The sequence below is a fragment of the Octopus bimaculoides genome, chromosome 19 (assembly GCF_001194135.2).
Source record: "Octopus bimaculoides isolate UCB-OBI-ISO-001 chromosome 19, ASM119413v2, whole genome shotgun sequence".
In the NCBI taxonomy this organism is placed as follows: Eukaryota; Metazoa; Mollusca; class Cephalopoda; order Octopoda; family Octopodidae; genus Octopus; species Octopus bimaculoides.
The window spans coordinates 48215592-48233912 of record NC_068999.1 but is presented as its reverse complement, the minus strand read 5'-3'; the positions used below and the strand labels follow the sequence as shown (position 1 = coordinate 48233912).

At 37.2% G+C, this 18321-nt stretch overlaps 1 protein-coding gene across 3 annotated transcripts in view; it reads right to left on the bottom strand.

The window, feature by feature from the left end:
• Positions 1-18321, bottom strand: part of LOC106877106 (uncharacterized) — a 52827-nt gene that overhangs the window by 10661 nt on the left and 23845 nt on the right. For all 3 annotated transcript variants that reach the window (XM_052974782.1, XM_052974783.1, XM_052974781.1), the window contains 11 exons: positions 17868-18031; positions 16526-16670; positions 15397-15491; positions 11702-11930; positions 10304-10455; positions 9539-9686; positions 7451-7591; positions 6957-7115; positions 4602-4698; positions 2201-2246; positions 50-88 (listed from right to left, as the gene is read on the bottom strand). In XM_052974782.1, the coding sequence (XP_052830742.1) occupies positions 50-88; positions 2201-2246; positions 4602-4698; positions 6957-7115; positions 7451-7591; positions 9539-9686; positions 10304-10455; positions 11702-11930; positions 15397-15491; positions 16526-16670; positions 17868-18031 (1415 nt within the window). The remainder of the gene's footprint in view (positions 1-49; positions 89-2200; positions 2247-4601; positions 4699-6956; positions 7116-7450; positions 7592-9538; positions 9687-10303; positions 10456-11701; positions 11931-15396; positions 15492-16525; positions 16671-17867; positions 18032-18321) is intronic.

Below are 18321 nucleotides of genomic sequence, written 5' to 3'. Positions count from 1 at the left end.
ACAAAAACAAATGTTTATTATCAACAAAAGAAAATTTTAAATTACTTACTTGAAAAGTTGAATTAGAAGCACTGTGATCTTCGGCATTCTGAAATTTAACAACAAAAACAGAATTAATAACAAAGGTAAAATATATGAAACACAAACAACACAAAATATAAAACATCTATGACACATAAAACTGACTAAAGGTATTTCTTTAGTAAGAGGAAACATTCTTCAGGTATAACTTTAAAGTTAATAATTATTTTGATTGCCAATATTGTACAGGATGTTTGGAAAGTCACTGTCCACTTTTCTAATTGTATTTTGTATTTCAGTACTAATGATCTGTAGGTATGTGGTATTTCATTATGCAACCTTAATATACTATAAAGTATATTAAGTGTTTTATAAGTCAATGCCATGTTCTACTGTGTTAGTAAAGTGCTTTACATTGCTTGTTAAGGTTATTTCTACAGATACTCTATAAAAAATTATAGCTTGGTCTATCCTAGATCTTCTGTTAGTTGGCTTTGCTTGAAGAATCCATCTTGCAATTCTTTCATGTAATATGCTCTCTCATGTTGCAGACTCATGTCACATGACATCCCTGCACCACCAAAGAAAACCATGTCTCCATCAATTCTGACAGCTCCAAGGCAATTGATCCCATCCATGGCCATCACCACATCAATTCCGTCTACCACATGGTCAATCACATGGTCTACCACATGGTCTACCACATGGTCAATCACAATTGCCTGCAGCCTCAGTGTTGTGCCCTGCACTACTATCTCCATGTCTCTGCTACCCTTACATCCAATTTTGCTGCAGTCGACTGCCCGGACACTACTCATTCCCTTTCATTTTTCTGTCACCCTCAGGGTCATGAGAGATGCATAGCTTGTATCCATGAGGGCTTTGAATGCCTTTCCTCCAACCAAGACTTCAACAATGGGCAGTGACTGCACAGGCACCTCTACTTGCTTACAGGGGAAGTTTGAGAGACAGCAATTTCTCTATGGCCTTTTCCCTGGCTGCAATTTCAAGCAATATGCCAAGTCTGCCTGCACCAGTAGCAAACTGGTCCAGGCTTTGTCTTCATGCAGTCCCTTGCCATGTGCAGTCTCTGGCACTTGAAGCACCGGTCCACGAACAGTCGATGTCACTTCACGAGAGTTTTCTCTTTGTTCGTTACCAGCTTTTGCATTGTCATAGACTTTCACAGTTGCCATTGTCATTGCCTTTCACCTGCTGTTTTGTGTCAACATGCAGGCTTGAGCAGTGAGTGAACTCATCAACATTTTCTCAGTGCCTGCTAGCTGTTGCAGTCACACCAATATGTCACACTGCCTTCTCTAGACCCTCTCTAGTAAAACTGGATAGCATGGTTAGTCTCCGAACCTCCGTGGCATACTCATTAATCTCTTCCCCTGTCCAGCTGACTATTCCCAGCTTAGAGAATGCAGCATACGTTCCCTCCATATAAGCTTCCCTCAAGCGCTGCTTGATCTTTGTGGCACTCAATTGGTCTTCCTCGTCTTTTTGTTGTTTTTCCTGTTCGTCTTCATATCGTCTATCTGTCCAGATGTTTTATTGCTGTCTGTCGCATTCTTGTTCCATTTTTGGGATATATATATCTTTACATACACACACATATATAAACCTCATTGTTGCTGATCATATATTGGCACTCCATCAGTTATAATGACAAGTGTTCCAGTTGACCTGAGCAACAGAACAGCCTGCTTGTGAAATTAATGTGATGAGCACTCCACAGAAACACATACTCTTAACGTGGTGTCAGTGCTAAGCAGTAGTGAAGAATAAACAAACTTTAGATTCATATATTTCTAATTACTAAAATATATTTACAAAAATAAATAATTTCTATTATATTTCCGTCTGATTTTTTTCATGTCTGTGTGTGGGTGGTGGCTTTAGCAGAGAAAAAACCCATGGGTAATTAGAGCAAGGCATTTATGCTGATCATGGACAACAATTATGTTGAAGACAAGATGGCCAATCAGAGTTATGCTGGACAACGACAACTACTACTACTACAACCACCACCACCACCACCACCACCACTATTACTACCACTATCCCTACTGCAACCACCATTGCAAACACCATCACTACTATGACGACGACCACCACCATTGCCGCCACTGCCGCCACCATCACCATTATTACTGCTATTATTTCTACTACTTACCGCTTCAGGTAAATCAATATTAATGGCCTCTTTTTCCTTTTTGTACCTGAATTTTAAAGAATAATGAAATGATAATAGTTAAAGAAAGATCATAAATAGAAGCATATCATATATAGCTGATAACATATTTTAATTTGTAACAGATATATTCACACAGTAAGGTCAGTAAGGTCAGTAAGGTCAGATAGGTCATACCCCCCCACCCAGTATCAAGTATAGCACAAGAAGAACATGTATATGTATGTATGCATGTTTATGTGTGTGCGTGTGAGTGAATATATATATATATATATATATATATATATATATATATATATATATATATATATATATATATATATATATATATAGATGCACACACACACATTTGATGCTGAGCTCTCTTCTTGGAGACAATGGGTAACCATATACTCCCACTCCTCTCGTCATGGCCGGGTCGTTGGTGACTAAACTGGCTCCCCTCTTGGTTCAGCGCTTGCTGGATCTTGGAGGAGGATGTGAGGGCACTGATTAGAACTAAAAACAGGATCTGTTCAAACAAGGGCATAGGAGCATTGTCCTTGTCCCTCACCACACCAAACTAAGACCCCCAATGGTGGTTCAAGTGGAGGGAGCTAGTCTCCGAACTCAATGATTGATCCTAGTAGAAGAGGGCGATGTCAGACAGACTGGCTAGAAAAGCACAACTCTAATGACATTGGAGTTATCAGCATTCCATTGCAACCCATCTTCCACACCTTGCATGCCACTCTAGGTAGTGTTCTGTCAAGGATTTTGAGCCATAATGTGTGGGGGCCCCCTTGGCAAGAAAATCTCCACCCTAAACAAATTCACACCATTGGCTGGTTTCTTTTTGATCCAACTCTTCCTTTTCTTTTTTTTTCTACAAAAAAAGCCCAATGGCAATAGGGTAAGGATGGTGGGTGCAGGCTTTGGTGAAGTTAGAAGCTCTCAGTTGAGACCTGCACAATGGTGGCAGATGCAAGATGGTCACCTTCTTGGGATCTAGTGATAACCCAGGGACTCAGTCCTACATCTGCGATTGGGTGGGCCTATTTGGAACACTGCTGCTCACCCTGAATGGGGAAGGCCCTAGAAAAGGTGAGTTAAATGTTGGATGTCACCACAGGATCCTGGCTGGTAAGCCACATCCAGCAGGATACCTATTCAAGCAGATGAACAACAGAAATTAAATTAATTAACCTGTGGAACATGGAACGTGCAAATGCTCCTTGATCCTCAAGACACAGAGAGACCATATATAAATATACATATATATATGTATACATATATCTGAGTCCTGTATATTAAAAAAGGATTTGGCTAAGTTCTTAACGTTGAGTGAGAAAGGGAGTGTATACCATAGAATAGAGCATCCACTACTTTTTGGGGGGTACTTAGGGGTAGTGCTATCTATATTTTTGGAAATGGAGGTGGGTAGCATGGCCCATTGTTGTTAGCTGTTTTAGCTTTTGACCTAGTGTTATATGTGTACGTGTGAGGTTTTGGTTGTCTTAATGTGGGTTATCCCGGGGTTCTAGCATGGTGTATGTGTGGTCTATTGTGATTCTGATTGTTGGTGTGTTGTTGCAATATGATTTGAGACATATGTTGCTTGAGCCTAGTATTAGGGATGTATTCTATTTGTTGGGAGAAGCCGCTGGTAGTGAGTGCTTGGTTGTAATATGGTGTGTGGTTATCAAATATTTCCTCAGTGGACGAATGAACAACACACAATCCATGGCTCCATACTTTAAAATGACTAAACATGAACTACTATTAGAACTTACATATCATGTACAGGAAACATTTTTACCACTTCTATACACCACTTTCGTTGAATAATGGAACTGCAACTACAATATCCTTATATATTTTATATTTTATTTCTACTTTCATTCTCTTATTTCCCCTCTATATTCTCTATCTCCTCCTTTTCCATAATAATTCCTTATTTCAAACTCAAACATTTACCTCTATTTAAGCATCTCACATCATCTCTGATGAAGGATATCCATAATATCCCAGAAACAGCTGTAAGACTATATCTATATCTTTTTCCTTATAAATGTCCTGAAAACCCCTCACAGCCTTGGCTTTGTTATCTCATTTTCTCTAACATATACATGCATGCTAATACAAGACCCACATTAGACTCCTCACTCATATCACTATCAAACCAAGAATTTAACTATGGTCTGTCCATAGCACTTAGTGTTATTTGCCACTCTTTGGGTCTTCTAGATACCAATACCTCTCATATATATAAATATATATACACACATACACACAAACACTCACACACACATATATGCTCACACGCACGTGCGCACACACATGTGTAAAGACAAAGTTTAGAAATGAGTTAATTTTTAAGTAATTGCAAGTATCTAAAACTTACTTCATTATAAAGTATATAACCAATGCGATAAAACATATGCCACCCAAGGTTCCAAACAATCCACCGACTATAGCAAGTGTATTCTTATTTTCAGCAGCTGCAAAAGAAAATAGAAAAATTAAAACTAAATAAAGTTCATAATTACTTTTAATAATGCCTATGTCTGGTTTTGAAGAATTTATAAGGCTGATGGATGGATTGCTACTGGAGTTTGGTTTGTGGGCCCAGGTGGAAGAACAGATGGATGAACATGACACATGACATGAATTTAAAAGGATGCCAGCAGAGTGAAGCGGGATATGGACTGTCCTAAAAACATTATTAAATAGTTCTGAAACACCTTTGTAACAGTTGAAGTTGGTAAGGATTTATGAGTTTACACAAATGGAAGATAACAGTTAGAACCCAATATTGTATCAAATCTAATGTTAGATTAACAGTAGAATATGTTATCATGATATCATCTATCATTTAGCGTCTGTTGTCCATGCTGGCATGGGTTGGACGGTTTGACCAGGGCTGGCAAGCTGGAAGGCTGCACCAGACTGCAATCTGTTAAAGTAACAATTGTAATTGTAGAACACCATCCTTCCCTCTAGAAGGAAAGTATCTCTTAAAAAATATTGTATATAGTGCAAAGATAACCTCAAACATGACACCAACTACAATATCTACATACATAGAATCTACAGCAAACCAGTTCAAGACATGGTACAAACAATACACACTCATTTTGCAACCCAAACAGCAAAAATGATACATCATTATCTAAACATATATGGCAATTGGAATCAAAAAGTACTCTGTTTAGCATCAAGTGGAAAATACTCTCACACACATAACTGTGTTAACATAATAACAAACCCTACCAACTTTGTACAAGTGAATCCTACTGTATTCTAACATTCATGGACCGAATCTTGAACAGAGAATCTTAAAAACACAAACACTTCAAACCAATAATCTTTTCTAATGGCTAAACTTGTTTACATCTCACCAACTCCCCTCCATCTGCCTATACTATAAACCATCTCCATAATATAAAATATAAACAAGTACTCTAGAAATTATCTAAAAGTCTCCCTATCTCCAACAAAAATCACCACAAAAGATTTTCTAATATAACTACATAAACCTACATACACACACATAAAATGTATACTTGTGTGCAAGCAAACTTTAAAGAACCCTTTTCTTTATCTGTTTTTTTTTTGTTTTTTTTTATTATTAAATTATATTTTTTGTTCTCATTTATACACATGAATATACACACACCTTCTATATAAGCCCCACTTTTGCATATATCTAGAACAGAATTTGAAGAGTTTTATAAACAAACACCAAACAAACTCTAACTCCACAAAACAAATCCCTAAATATAAATCAAATTGCTTATAGAACAATGAACACTTAGAGAGAAACATATAGAGACACAACCTTTACTCAAATACTTTTGTGACTACCAATGAACAAGATAAACAACTTTCTATACCAAAAGAACCATGACATGCTTTACTAATAACCCTGAACCTTACAAAGGAAAACAACAACAACAACAACAAGTCAAGAAATGATCAGGCCAAACTTATCACCTACCTACATTCTTTTGTGAAAAAAGGTTGACACACCCGATTACTAAGGGCTTAAATACAAAAGCAACAACAATACTACGTTTCTGTAGCTATAAGAACAATAGACAAAAATAGACAAAACATAGTTTACAGGCATACTGCTACAATGGATGGAATTTCGAATTATTACATTGGATCATACTCAGAAATTGCATAATCATTTTCCTTTCAAGAATAGAGGTAAAATGTATAGTACAAGCCTGAGTGAATTCACTTGTCTATTAAAAGATAAAAACATGAAAGTCAATACTAAATGGGAAACAGCAAAGGAATTTATGCAGTGGGAGCACTACATAACAAATGAGTGTTTCCTTAGCTTGTAGTGCTAGTGCTCAGTTCAAAGCCTTTACTGAATAAATCTATCCAAAAATAGAATTGCATTCTACACAGATGAAAAGAGGTTTCACAATCTCTTTTCATAAGTTTTGAATTAAAATCTTCCACCAAACCTTAGTCGCAATTTATGTTCCTAACACTAGCTTAATGATAACTATGTTATTTTACTTAATTCTTTGTTATATTTAAAGTAATTGAAAGAAACACAGAGCATCTCAAACTACATACAGTAACAAATGGGTTGAACATGGTAAAAAACAGCAACAAGTACAAAAACAACAACTTCATCATCAGTAATGTAAATGAATAAACAATAACAATAAGGTATTAATAACAAAAACAATTGTTCATAAGAAAGAACAGTATAGAGGAGTAAAAGAATATTTACATAAAGTTGTTCTAGTAACTGGATCACTCATTAAGCTAGCATAGTTTTCAGTTACCACACGAATACAGACTGTATATTTGGTCTCGAAATCTAATTTCTGGATGGCAAATGAACTTTCTGGTGGTTTTATTCCCATTGGTTTAAACTGTATTTTACTACCTAAAAAATAAAAAGAGCAACTGTGTTTAATTAGAAGTCAGGGAGAGTTTGGCAAGTGGAAGGGGAATAATACATTTATTTTTCTTGATAGAATTATAAAGAATAGACATTATGTTCAATTCTTGCCACTGTAGTAAGAATTGAATTTGTCTTTCATCCTTCTGAAGGTTAATAGAATAATTCTGAGTCAAGGACCAAGAGTAATTGGATTGACTGAACTCTTCTCTCTTTCCCTAATAGTATAATTAGCCATAATTCTTGATGGCATGGGATCAGCTAGTAATTATAATAATAACAAAACATTGAAAAACAAAAAGCAAAATATGATTCCCTACCGTCATCACATTTTGGACCCTTATTATAGAGTATCTCATAAGCAACTGGAATCCCATTTAGGCTCTCACAAGTGAACTCTGGCCACAGTACAGTTAGTTTATTTTCAGACAAAAGAATTTCAGGCTCCTTAGGTTTTTTTGCTGAAACAGAGTAGATAGAGTGATTGAAACAAAAAGATTATCAATTCAAATCAACAGATTAGAAGAATGAAAACATATAGAAATGTAGGAACAAAAAGGGGAGGAGAGATCAGAGAAAGATCATAGTAACTTCTACATTTTTATAAGCAATTGCCAGCTCTGTTAAAGGAAAGTATGGGTGGTATCAAAGAGTTCCCGGGCTAGTTCTGTAGCACACCAACAGATGGCAGCACATGGTTGCATGCGCAGTGAAAACAAGCAGTGACCTTCATGAGGCAGTGTGCTGAGGGATATTTCCATGTTTACTTCTCAAGTTGTGAAATTTATGTTTTTGTGATCACATGTATGCTGTAATCTGCAATTTTGCCATGGACAGAAACAAATAACCACTGTGAAATTTTGTGTTAAACTTGGGAAGTCTGCTACAGAGACACTGAGCATACTCTCGAAACGTGGGTGTTTTGTTCAACATCCTTATCTTATATCATATCTCTTCCTGGCAGTATTAAAATAGAACTATACTAATTCTCTTCCTAATCGGTTGTACTATAATGCTTTCCATAACTGTTGACTAATTGATTGAACACATGATTAGCATGTGACCTACTGTGACATTTTTGTCTACTGCCTAATTGACTGAGTATGTGACAGGCATGTGACCTAATTTGTCATATTTTTAAACATCACAATTAATATCCCTGATGATCCAGCTGATTTCACAGCCTTCATATCGTTAATTGCACTTTCTATCATACAGCTGTCCACTGGAACGGGTAGCGCTTCTGTTGGCTCTATCTGGAGTACGACCTTTCTCTTTCATGCATTCTCTTCTTTTAACAAATGCTCACAACAGCATTTCCATGTCTTGAAATTTCAATGTCACTGAGAGCAAGGGTGTTACTATGATCCAATACAGACTTTTCTGTAACGACATCTTGAGTATCTCTAACACACTGCCTTGCAATTTAGAACACTTCATACCTCTGATTCTCATTGTCTTGTGGGCTTGTGGCTGCTGGTGCTACATAAAAACACCCATACTGGTACCATGTAAAAGTGCTTTCCTGATGTCATGTAAAAGCATCCAGTACACTCTGTAAAGTAGTTAGCATTAGGAAGGGTATCAAGCCATAAAAACCATATGAAAATAGACAATTGGAGCTTGGGCAGTCCTTCAGCTGGCCAACTTCTGTCAAACTATCCAACCCATGCCAGCATGGAGAACATTAAAAGATGATGGTGATGATAATGTGCCAACTTCTCATGTTTAGTTTCTTCCCTTACTCTGTATATCTGATGCTAATCAGCCATAGGTAGTGAACATGTTTTGTCAGCATACTATTAGGGACATGTCAAAACACACAAATTTTAGATTTTAAATTTAAACTTTAATTTTAACTTATATACAAGGGCTGATCAATAAGTATCCAGACTGTTGCCATAGCAATGAAGCTAAAGCATGCAGAGTGAAACTGCTCAGCAAAAACTGATCATGGACTTTAGTGTGCATGTGCACAAAGTTTTAACGTTCTAGCTCACTTCCGCTGTTTACAGCAATGCTTGGAAGGAGTGTAGCATGGGATCGGCGCATTGACCATGACAGAGAAAGTTGTCATGGCGATACCTACTCAGAGGCCCATGCAAAGTTGCAGGAAGTGTATGAGCTGCACACAAGTTTACGAGTGGTTCAAACATTTCCAAGATGGCTGAAAAAATGTCGATATTGACAAATGTTCTGGGAGACTCGCAACAGGAAGAAATGAGAAAAACATTGCAGATGTGTGCGCAGCTGTGAGGGGAAATCGTCAAATCACCATCCATGAGTTATCAGAGGATGTGCAGATTAGTTATGGTTCAGTTCAGTCCATTATAACCCTAACCCTAACCATTCCGTTCCAGAGAAAGAATGTTATGGTATAATAATAAATTGATATGAATTGAACTTACGTTTCCCAGGTTTAAATATACATTCTGCTTTCGTTAAAGGGCTCATTTCTTCTTTTGTGCTAATGTAAGCAGCAAAAACAAGTGGTTTCACACTGTTATTCACCAACAGATAACTTTCATTTGTAGCTTTTTCCCATCTCACATTGTCCTGAAATTGATGGTAAAGAATTACAATAAGTTTCAGTATGTAATGTTTTGGAATTTTTTTTACATTAAGAATCTAAAAAAATTTCACAAAGAGAAAAGAAATTTCCACATTTTGTTAGCAAATTTCTATTGAAATGCATTGACTTTGTTTCTATTAATTTTGAAAATAACAAATTTACTAAAATAACTTTGTTGTAATATTTTTCTACTCTAGGCACAAGGCCTGAAATTTTGGGGGAGGGGGGGGGGCAATCGATTAAATCAACCTCAGTACTCAACTGGTACTTAATTTATTGACCCTGAAAGGATGAAAGGCAAAGTCGACCTTGGCGGAATTAGAACACAGAACATAAGGACGGACAAAATACCGCTAAGCATTTTGCTTGGCATGCTAATGTTTTTGCCAGCTTACTGCCTTTAAGTTGCCTGGAAGATAAAATAACACGAAATTTTGATTGAAGGTCTTAATTCAAATCCAGTCACAAATTTAAATCCATCACCAAATCTACTCACAAGGCTTTGGTTGACCCAGGGCTTTAGTAGATGACAACTTATCCTAGGAGCAAGAGAGATGATACAGAATGACTGATAAGCTATTATATAAAGTTATTAACTCACCATGCAGTTCATGCGAGGAGTGGAGACGTCATTCTTCTGACAGAAAAAAATAGTCACATTGTTAACCTCTTGATGTGGGTGAAGCAGCCAAGAAACATTGTACAGGTTTTCTTCTTCTTCAATCACATACACTGATTTTGGACCTTTGGATACTGAAAGGTAAAAAAATATGTTTGAAGTGTTTTGTGAATAATAATAATAATAATAATAATAGTCAACATGGCAGTGTCAAGAGGTCAACATATTATCATGAAAGAAAGATTTTCTAACTAGGAAACTAGTCCATTAGAAAATCCCTTCTCAAGATAGAAGCAGTATATGAACTAAAAAATAGTATGGTTTATGGTTACTTTAATGTGGCTGTCCTCTAAGAGACAACAATAATGCCATTTAACCCTAGGAAGACATCTCCTCTAGCTGGTTTATTTAGTGTGCTTCTTGCAAAAGATATTGATTGCAAGCAATAGAGAATTCCTGCCAGCAAGAGATAATTCATTCTGAGACCATCGAACCACAAGTGATTTTCTGAGGGACTAGTTTCCTAGTTACAAAATCAGTGATTGTATGACACTGTAGTTTCTTTCTATTGCAAGCAAGGTTAAGCTACTGCCATGCCTAGTGAATGAGTACCCCAGCACTGACGATCAAAACCTCATGGTCTGATGGTCTCAGACCTAGGGTGGCAGGAGTTATGTCCCACTTTCAATAAATATCAAGCACGAAAAGCAGCTGGTGAAAATGTCTTCCTAGGGTTAAATGGCAGTATCGTTGTCTCTTAGAGAACAGCCACATTAAAGTGGCCATAAACAATACTTTTTGGTTCATATACAGCTTCTATCTCAAACAGAGATTTTCTAACAGACTAATTCCCTATATATATATATATATATATATATATATATATATATATAAATATATATATATATATATACACACACACACATGTATACCTGGAATTCTTCACTGTACTCGTTGCCAACCCTCACCTTACTGACAGCATCCCTGTACATGGCTTGCACAGCTCTCACTAACCACTCATCTATCCCTAGTTTCCTCATTGACCACCAGATAAGGGAGCGGGGTACCCTGTCAAAGGCTTTGGAGCGAGAGAGACAGTCAGACATTGTATTCATGATGGCGGGAATAAGAACTGGCTTACTGTAGTGGAGGAGGTACATAACTATTTCACATTTTAAATGGATAAATGGGGGAGAGGACTAAAGTAGAGCAGTAATATGTGAAGACAAGGTGCCAAGCTGTAGCTTCATGATAACATCTCCACTTGAGATACACAGAAAGACCCCAAAATGTAGAGTAATCTAAACCATCCAAGCATAAAAATAACATCCATTAATGACACAAAGTGTAAAATGAAATAAATAAATAAGGAAGGCAAACCTTTTCTTCCCACTTGCAATATGGTTGCCTGAGGTTTCCTTTCATCATTGTTAACAGCTGTGATTGAAAATGTAAGTGCTTTATTTGGAGGTAGATCTTTAAATTCTTTATATAAAGAGTTACGTGTAAGATATCCAGGGTCCTGGCAACGATCTGTTAAGTTATTTTCATCAATAATTTGGACACAATAACCCTTTAGTTTTCCATTTACTAGGTTGCTTGGAACTTTCTGGAAATATAAAAGGTATAGATGTGAAAACAGTCGGAGAAATATAAAGAAAACTGTCAGTAAGATCAAAAGAGAGATCATTAATATTTTGGATAATAATTTAGTAAATATTAATTCATCATGACCACCAATGTTTTAATATTTTAAAGTCCGCTTTTCTATGCTTGCAAGGATCAAGTAAGGTTGGTTGAGGCATATTGTCTATGGCCAGATGTCCTTTGATCGCCAATCTTTGATCAGATGCTTCCACAGCATACAGGAAACGAGTGGTATTTATTTACAACAATCAAGCAATGTCAAGTCAAGGAAACAACACACGCATGCTGGTAGCATGTAAAAGCACCCACTACACTCTTGGAGTGGTTGGCATTAGGAAGGGCATCCAGCTGTAGAAACTCTGCCATATCAGATTGGAGCTTGGTGCTGCCATCTGGCTTGTCAGTCCTCAGTCAAACTGTCCAACCCATGCCAGCATGGAAAGCGGACGTTAAATAATGATGATAATGATGATGATTTCAAAAGTTAGACAGAGAAGGGAAAAATAGACAAAAACTTAATGAAAATATAATGGATAGAAAAGGGAGACAAAAACACACACTTTCTCATCAGTTGGTTTCTGAAATGACTTAGTGGTTTTGTGCTATTTAAACCAACACCACTGTTATTTAACAGGAGTGCCAGAGCATAGAGCTACAGGAAAAATCTGATGAATGTGTGCAAGGACAGGACAAAATAGCATTAGTAGAAGAAACAAAAAGTTCTTGTTTGTTTGTTTGTGTGTGTGTGTGTGTGTGTGTATGTCTGTCTATATATGTGTTTATGTATGGGGTATGTATGTGTGTGTGTGGGTGTGTGTTAGTGTTTGTAATTAAACACTCCCTGTTCAAACAGTGAATAACAAACTCTAAGATATCAGTTTGAAAACTGTTTTTAAGCAAGAAACTCCTATCAGAGTCTCCTTTTGTAAACTTGTAAGCAACTGATCATTAAAACAGAAAAATTATCAGAAAAGTCATTGCTATTCATTTCTTTCAAATATAAATACACACACACACACACATATATATATACAATGGGTAAATTGTTGTTATTTTATATTTTTAATTAAGCACATGTGCATTGTTTGTTTTTGATTTTGTCAACTACACAGTATAGTAGGGTCAGTTGGGCACCGTCTGTGAGAAAAACAGCACCATGACACAATTCACTCTGCCAGAAATTTGGAAACAACATGCTGTACTGCTTGGCATTTATGCCAGAAGCTCCAATATGAACATTTCAGAGTGTTTCAGTGTCAATCTGAGGAGAGTGATAAAAATCAAACATCCAATCAACATCATGGTGTTTGGAGTGATCACTAGTAATGATGACATTATGCCTCCATTCATCTTCCCACATGGCCTCAGATTCAACACAAAGGTCTACATCAAGTGCCTAGAGGAGGTAGAGCTGCCCTGAGTCAAGAGGGTGGCTGCTGGAAGACATTATGCCTAGCAACAGGTCTCTGTACCATGCCACACAAACAGGAGGACCCAGTTATGGTTGTCAGACAATTTCAGTGACAACATTACCCCTAACATCTGGCCACCTAACTCCCCAGACTGCAACCCCCTTGATTATTATGTGTAGGAGCACAGTTGAATAACTCCTTGTAACACCAAAGATGAACTGAAGGCAAGGATTATGGCAACATTCACCGACTTAAACAAGGAGACCATCCAGAAGAGTTGCAGGAGATTCCGAAGTTGTCTGGAGGCTGGAGTTGAAGCCAATAGCAATATTATTGAATGAATTTATTCTTAAGTATTTCAAGATATTTTAATATAATTTTGGTAAATATATCTGTTAAAATGAGATGTCAGTGCTATTTTCATTTTTGCGTAATTTAGACAACAATTCATTCACTGCACCCTGTATATACACACACACACTGTCATCATCACTGTTTATTGTCTGTCTTCCATATTGGCATGGGTTGGATGGCTTGACAAGAGCTGAGAAGGCAGTGAATTGCACCAAGCGTTAATGTTTGCTTTCTATGACTGGATGCCCTGCCTAATGCCAACTGCTTCACAGTGTGTACTGGGCGCTTTTTACATAGAACTGACACTAGTGAGGTCACTAAGTAACTTGTAAGATGAAATCTCTCAACTGAACTGGGGGCATAGTGTTGGGAGAGTTGGCTTTGTGCCAGATGATGGAAAGTTAGAGTATGACAGAAGGAGAGAAACAGGTGTCTCACAGTAGGAGAGATACATGGCTACCCCAGTTGGAAAAGGGAAGATGATGGCAGTGAAGAGGTATCAGGGTGTACCTTTAAGTTACAAGAAGGTGAACATAAGAGAAGTGGCCCAGGGGATTAAATAGGGTGAAAGAGTAGGTAAGTTTGCAAAACTATGCAAGGAGAGTGGCAGATGGATAGAGTTGGGGGTAGAAAAGAATGCAGTGAATAGAGAACGTGAATAGAGGTGTGGTCAATAGTGAATATCAGTTTGGAGGAAGAAAGTCAGAAAGTCTGATGAAATAAAACTGGGGCAGGCATTTGATGGGAACAGAATGGCTGAAATAGCATGTGTGCATGGTGTGAAAGAGAAGCACAGTGCCAAGGATGGGGTCAGAAGTACGAAGGAGTGGAAATAGTGGAAAGACAAACATAAGTTGTGGTAACTGCAACTGGCAGAATGGGAGGGTGCAAAGGGGAAGACCGGAGATGAAAGGGGAGTTCAACGGAGAATAAGATGGTAATACTGAGAAGCTATCATGGCTATCAGTGACAAGAGCCATGATGATGATGATGATGATGATGATGATGAAACACATGCGCGCGCGCCACACACATACACACATGCCAATACATATATATGCGCACACACACACATATGCTGATATACATATATGTACACGCACATATATATAGAGATCCATACACACACGCGCATGCACACATACAGAGATATATATACATACATATATATACACACACACACACATATATATATATACATACATACATATACACACACACACACACATATATATATATATACATACATACATATACACACACACACACATATATATATATATATACATATACATATATATATATATATATATATATATATATATATATATATATATATATATATATATATATATATATATATATATATATATGTACACACACATATATATATACAGAGATACACACACACACACAACAGTTCATAAGTAATTAATACATTAATTATGCAATAAATGCTTCTAATCAGCTAATTATTGTCACAGGATAAGTGGGCATATAATAGCACAAATGTATGAGATATTCTTTTCTACTCTTGGTACAAGGCCCAAAATTTTGGGGAACTGAACCTGCACCCATGTAGTCTACATTTCTTTTGTTTTTTGGTTTATCTTTTTCAATAAATTTTGTCAAGATAGTAGTAAATATATATTCTTATCTTACCTCCCAGTAAACTGTGATACATTTGCCAACTCCTGTCTCAGTACAATTCCACAAATAATAACTCCCATTTGTGGTTCTGGGTGGGTTAGAAGGTGCTGAAAGAGAAGTACAGAATTCTTATAATATTAATCAAACAACTGATTGACATTTCTGCGATGGGTAGTGGCTAGGTAAGAGTGGTTTAGTTGAAAGAAGGGACAACACTGACATATCATTGTCATCATCATTTAACATCCACATTTCCATGCTTGCATAGGTTGGACATAGAATACTTGGGGAAGATTTTGTATGGCTGGATGCCCTTCCTGTCACCAACCTTCAACTGTTTCCAAGCAGGGTAATATTTCCACATGGACTCACATGTTCTCAGAGAAATTTGGAAATGAATTACACCGCTTGTATAACAGTGACAATCATTTACAACTATCACAGGAAGTCATTGTAAGGAGACTGTAACACACATATCACATAAGCATGTGCACACACACACACACACACACACACATGCACACACACATTTCCAGCTGCCAAACTACCAAATCCACCCTCAAAACTTTGATCAACCTAACACTATAGTAGAAGACACTTAGCTAAGATGCCATGCAGTGAGGCTGAACCTGGAACTATGTGGTTGGGAAGCTAACTTCATACCACATAGCCATACTTGTACCTATAAAAAGTACATTGAAAGTACATATTTAATATTCGGCTTTCATTCTGAAACTTTATGCCTGCTGACACCAACTGACATCCTTTTCCATTTGGAGTTGGTAAAATAATTACAAGCAATGGTATGGTTCCCATGAAATTGCACTACACCTGCTTCACCTAACTACCAGTTATATCATCATCAACCCCTGGACACCACTGTCATGAACCATAAGACTCATAGGGCTACTTATTTGGTTTTCATGACATATAAATGACTTCCTCCAGAACATGATTCTAGTCCCTTTCATGGTTACTCATTTAGAACTGAGTGCAAGCGAAGTCTTTTGCTTGGTAACGCAATGTACCAGTAATTGAAACTGTGACCTTGCAATCATGAGCACAACACCCTAGCCACTATGCTACCATGCCTTCACAGATAAATAAAGGATAACAAAAAATATGGCAACAGTAAACCAACCTGTGTCCGTCATAAATTTCATTGTTAAGGGTGGGTTCCACAAACCCTTCTCTTTTTTTTTAACCCTTGCAGCTACATTGTACATTGTGTAAGGGAGCAGCCTTTCCAGTATAAATGTATTGTTATGATTGCGTAGTGTCTGCAGCTGCAAAAAGAATAACATTAACAACAACAACAACAACAACAACAACGGTTTCAAATTTTACCACAAAGGTAGCAGACAAGTCAATTACATTGACCCCAGTATTCAATTGGTACTTATTTTATCGACCCCAAAAGGATGAAAGGCAAAGTTGACCACGGCAGAATTTGAACTAATTGGCTGCCAATTAGATCAGATAGATGGCAGCCAATAGATCACATATCAATGACTCTTTTACTCTTTTACTTGTTTCAGTTATTTGACTGCGGCCATGCTGGAGCACCACCTTTGTAGTCGAGAAATTCGACCCCAGGACTTATTCTTTGTAAGCCTAGTACTTATTCTATCGGTCTCTTTTTGCCAAACCGCTAAGTTACGGGGACGTAAACACACCAGTATTGGTTGTCAAGCAATGCTAGGGGAACAAACACAGACACAAAAACACACACACACACATGTATATATATATATATATATATATATATACATATATACGATGGGCTTCTTTCAGTTTCCGTCTACTAAATCCACTCACAAGGCTTTGGTTGGCCCGAGGCTATAGTAGAAGACACTTTGCCCAAAGTGCCACGCAGTGGGACTGAACCCGGAACCATGTGGTTGGTAAACAAGCTACTTACCACATAGCCACTCCTGCTAATAAATTAAATACCAATAATTGCCAACAGATTAGATGTTGATGGCTGCCAAAAGATCTAAATTATTTTTTTCAGATGCTAGGCTGTGAATGATGGGAAGGTAAAATTCTGCTCCTATTTCTAGCAGTAGATCATGTAATATAGTATAGACAGGGCCAGTTTTAAGCCAATTAGATTTGTTCAAATTGGGCTCCATGCCAAGAGAGGGGCCCTGAGCACATGCTTGAGCAGAGGATGCTACGGTGTATTTTTAGTACATTGTTGTGCATAATGGTGGAACCTCAAGCTCTTAACTTTTTGGCTTGGACTGGCATATTACACGAAGCATAAAACATCAATCTTTGGCTTTTGTAGAGTAGAGGGGTCCCACTAACAATTCTCTAACTGAGCCACACACTTCCTAGCACCAGCCCTGCATATAGAGACAGCTTTTTTCGTTCGCCATGAATTTTATAATATGTGTGTGTGTGTGTGTGTGTGTGTGTGTGTGTGTGTGTGTAGTTGCATAGTGTGAAATTATCACTTTAAAACAAAATATACATACCTTCCCAAACCGTGGGTCATCAGACCAATACTTAAGTTCATATATTAAATAATAGCCATTCATTCCTATATTAGAATAAGTGAGCTTTATTTCACCATACTGTTGAAAAGGGTCTACTGATGGTAAGGGTGTGAATAAAATATTAGAAAGCTGAGGGAAACGAACTGCAAAAGAGAAAGAATAGATATTAAGCAAACCATCATCATCCCCATCATAATCACCATCATTATCATTTTAACATCCACTCTTCCATGCTTGCAAGAGGTGGACAGAGTTTATTGTGGCTGATTTTCTCTGGTTGGATGCTCTACCAGTCACCAACCTTCAAGTAAAGTAATACTTCCTCATAGCCAGACATGTTGGTTCTCACAGACTATTGGAAATGAATGACACTGCTTGTATGACAGTGACACTCATTTACAACTATCATGTAATGTTAAGACATGTACATGCA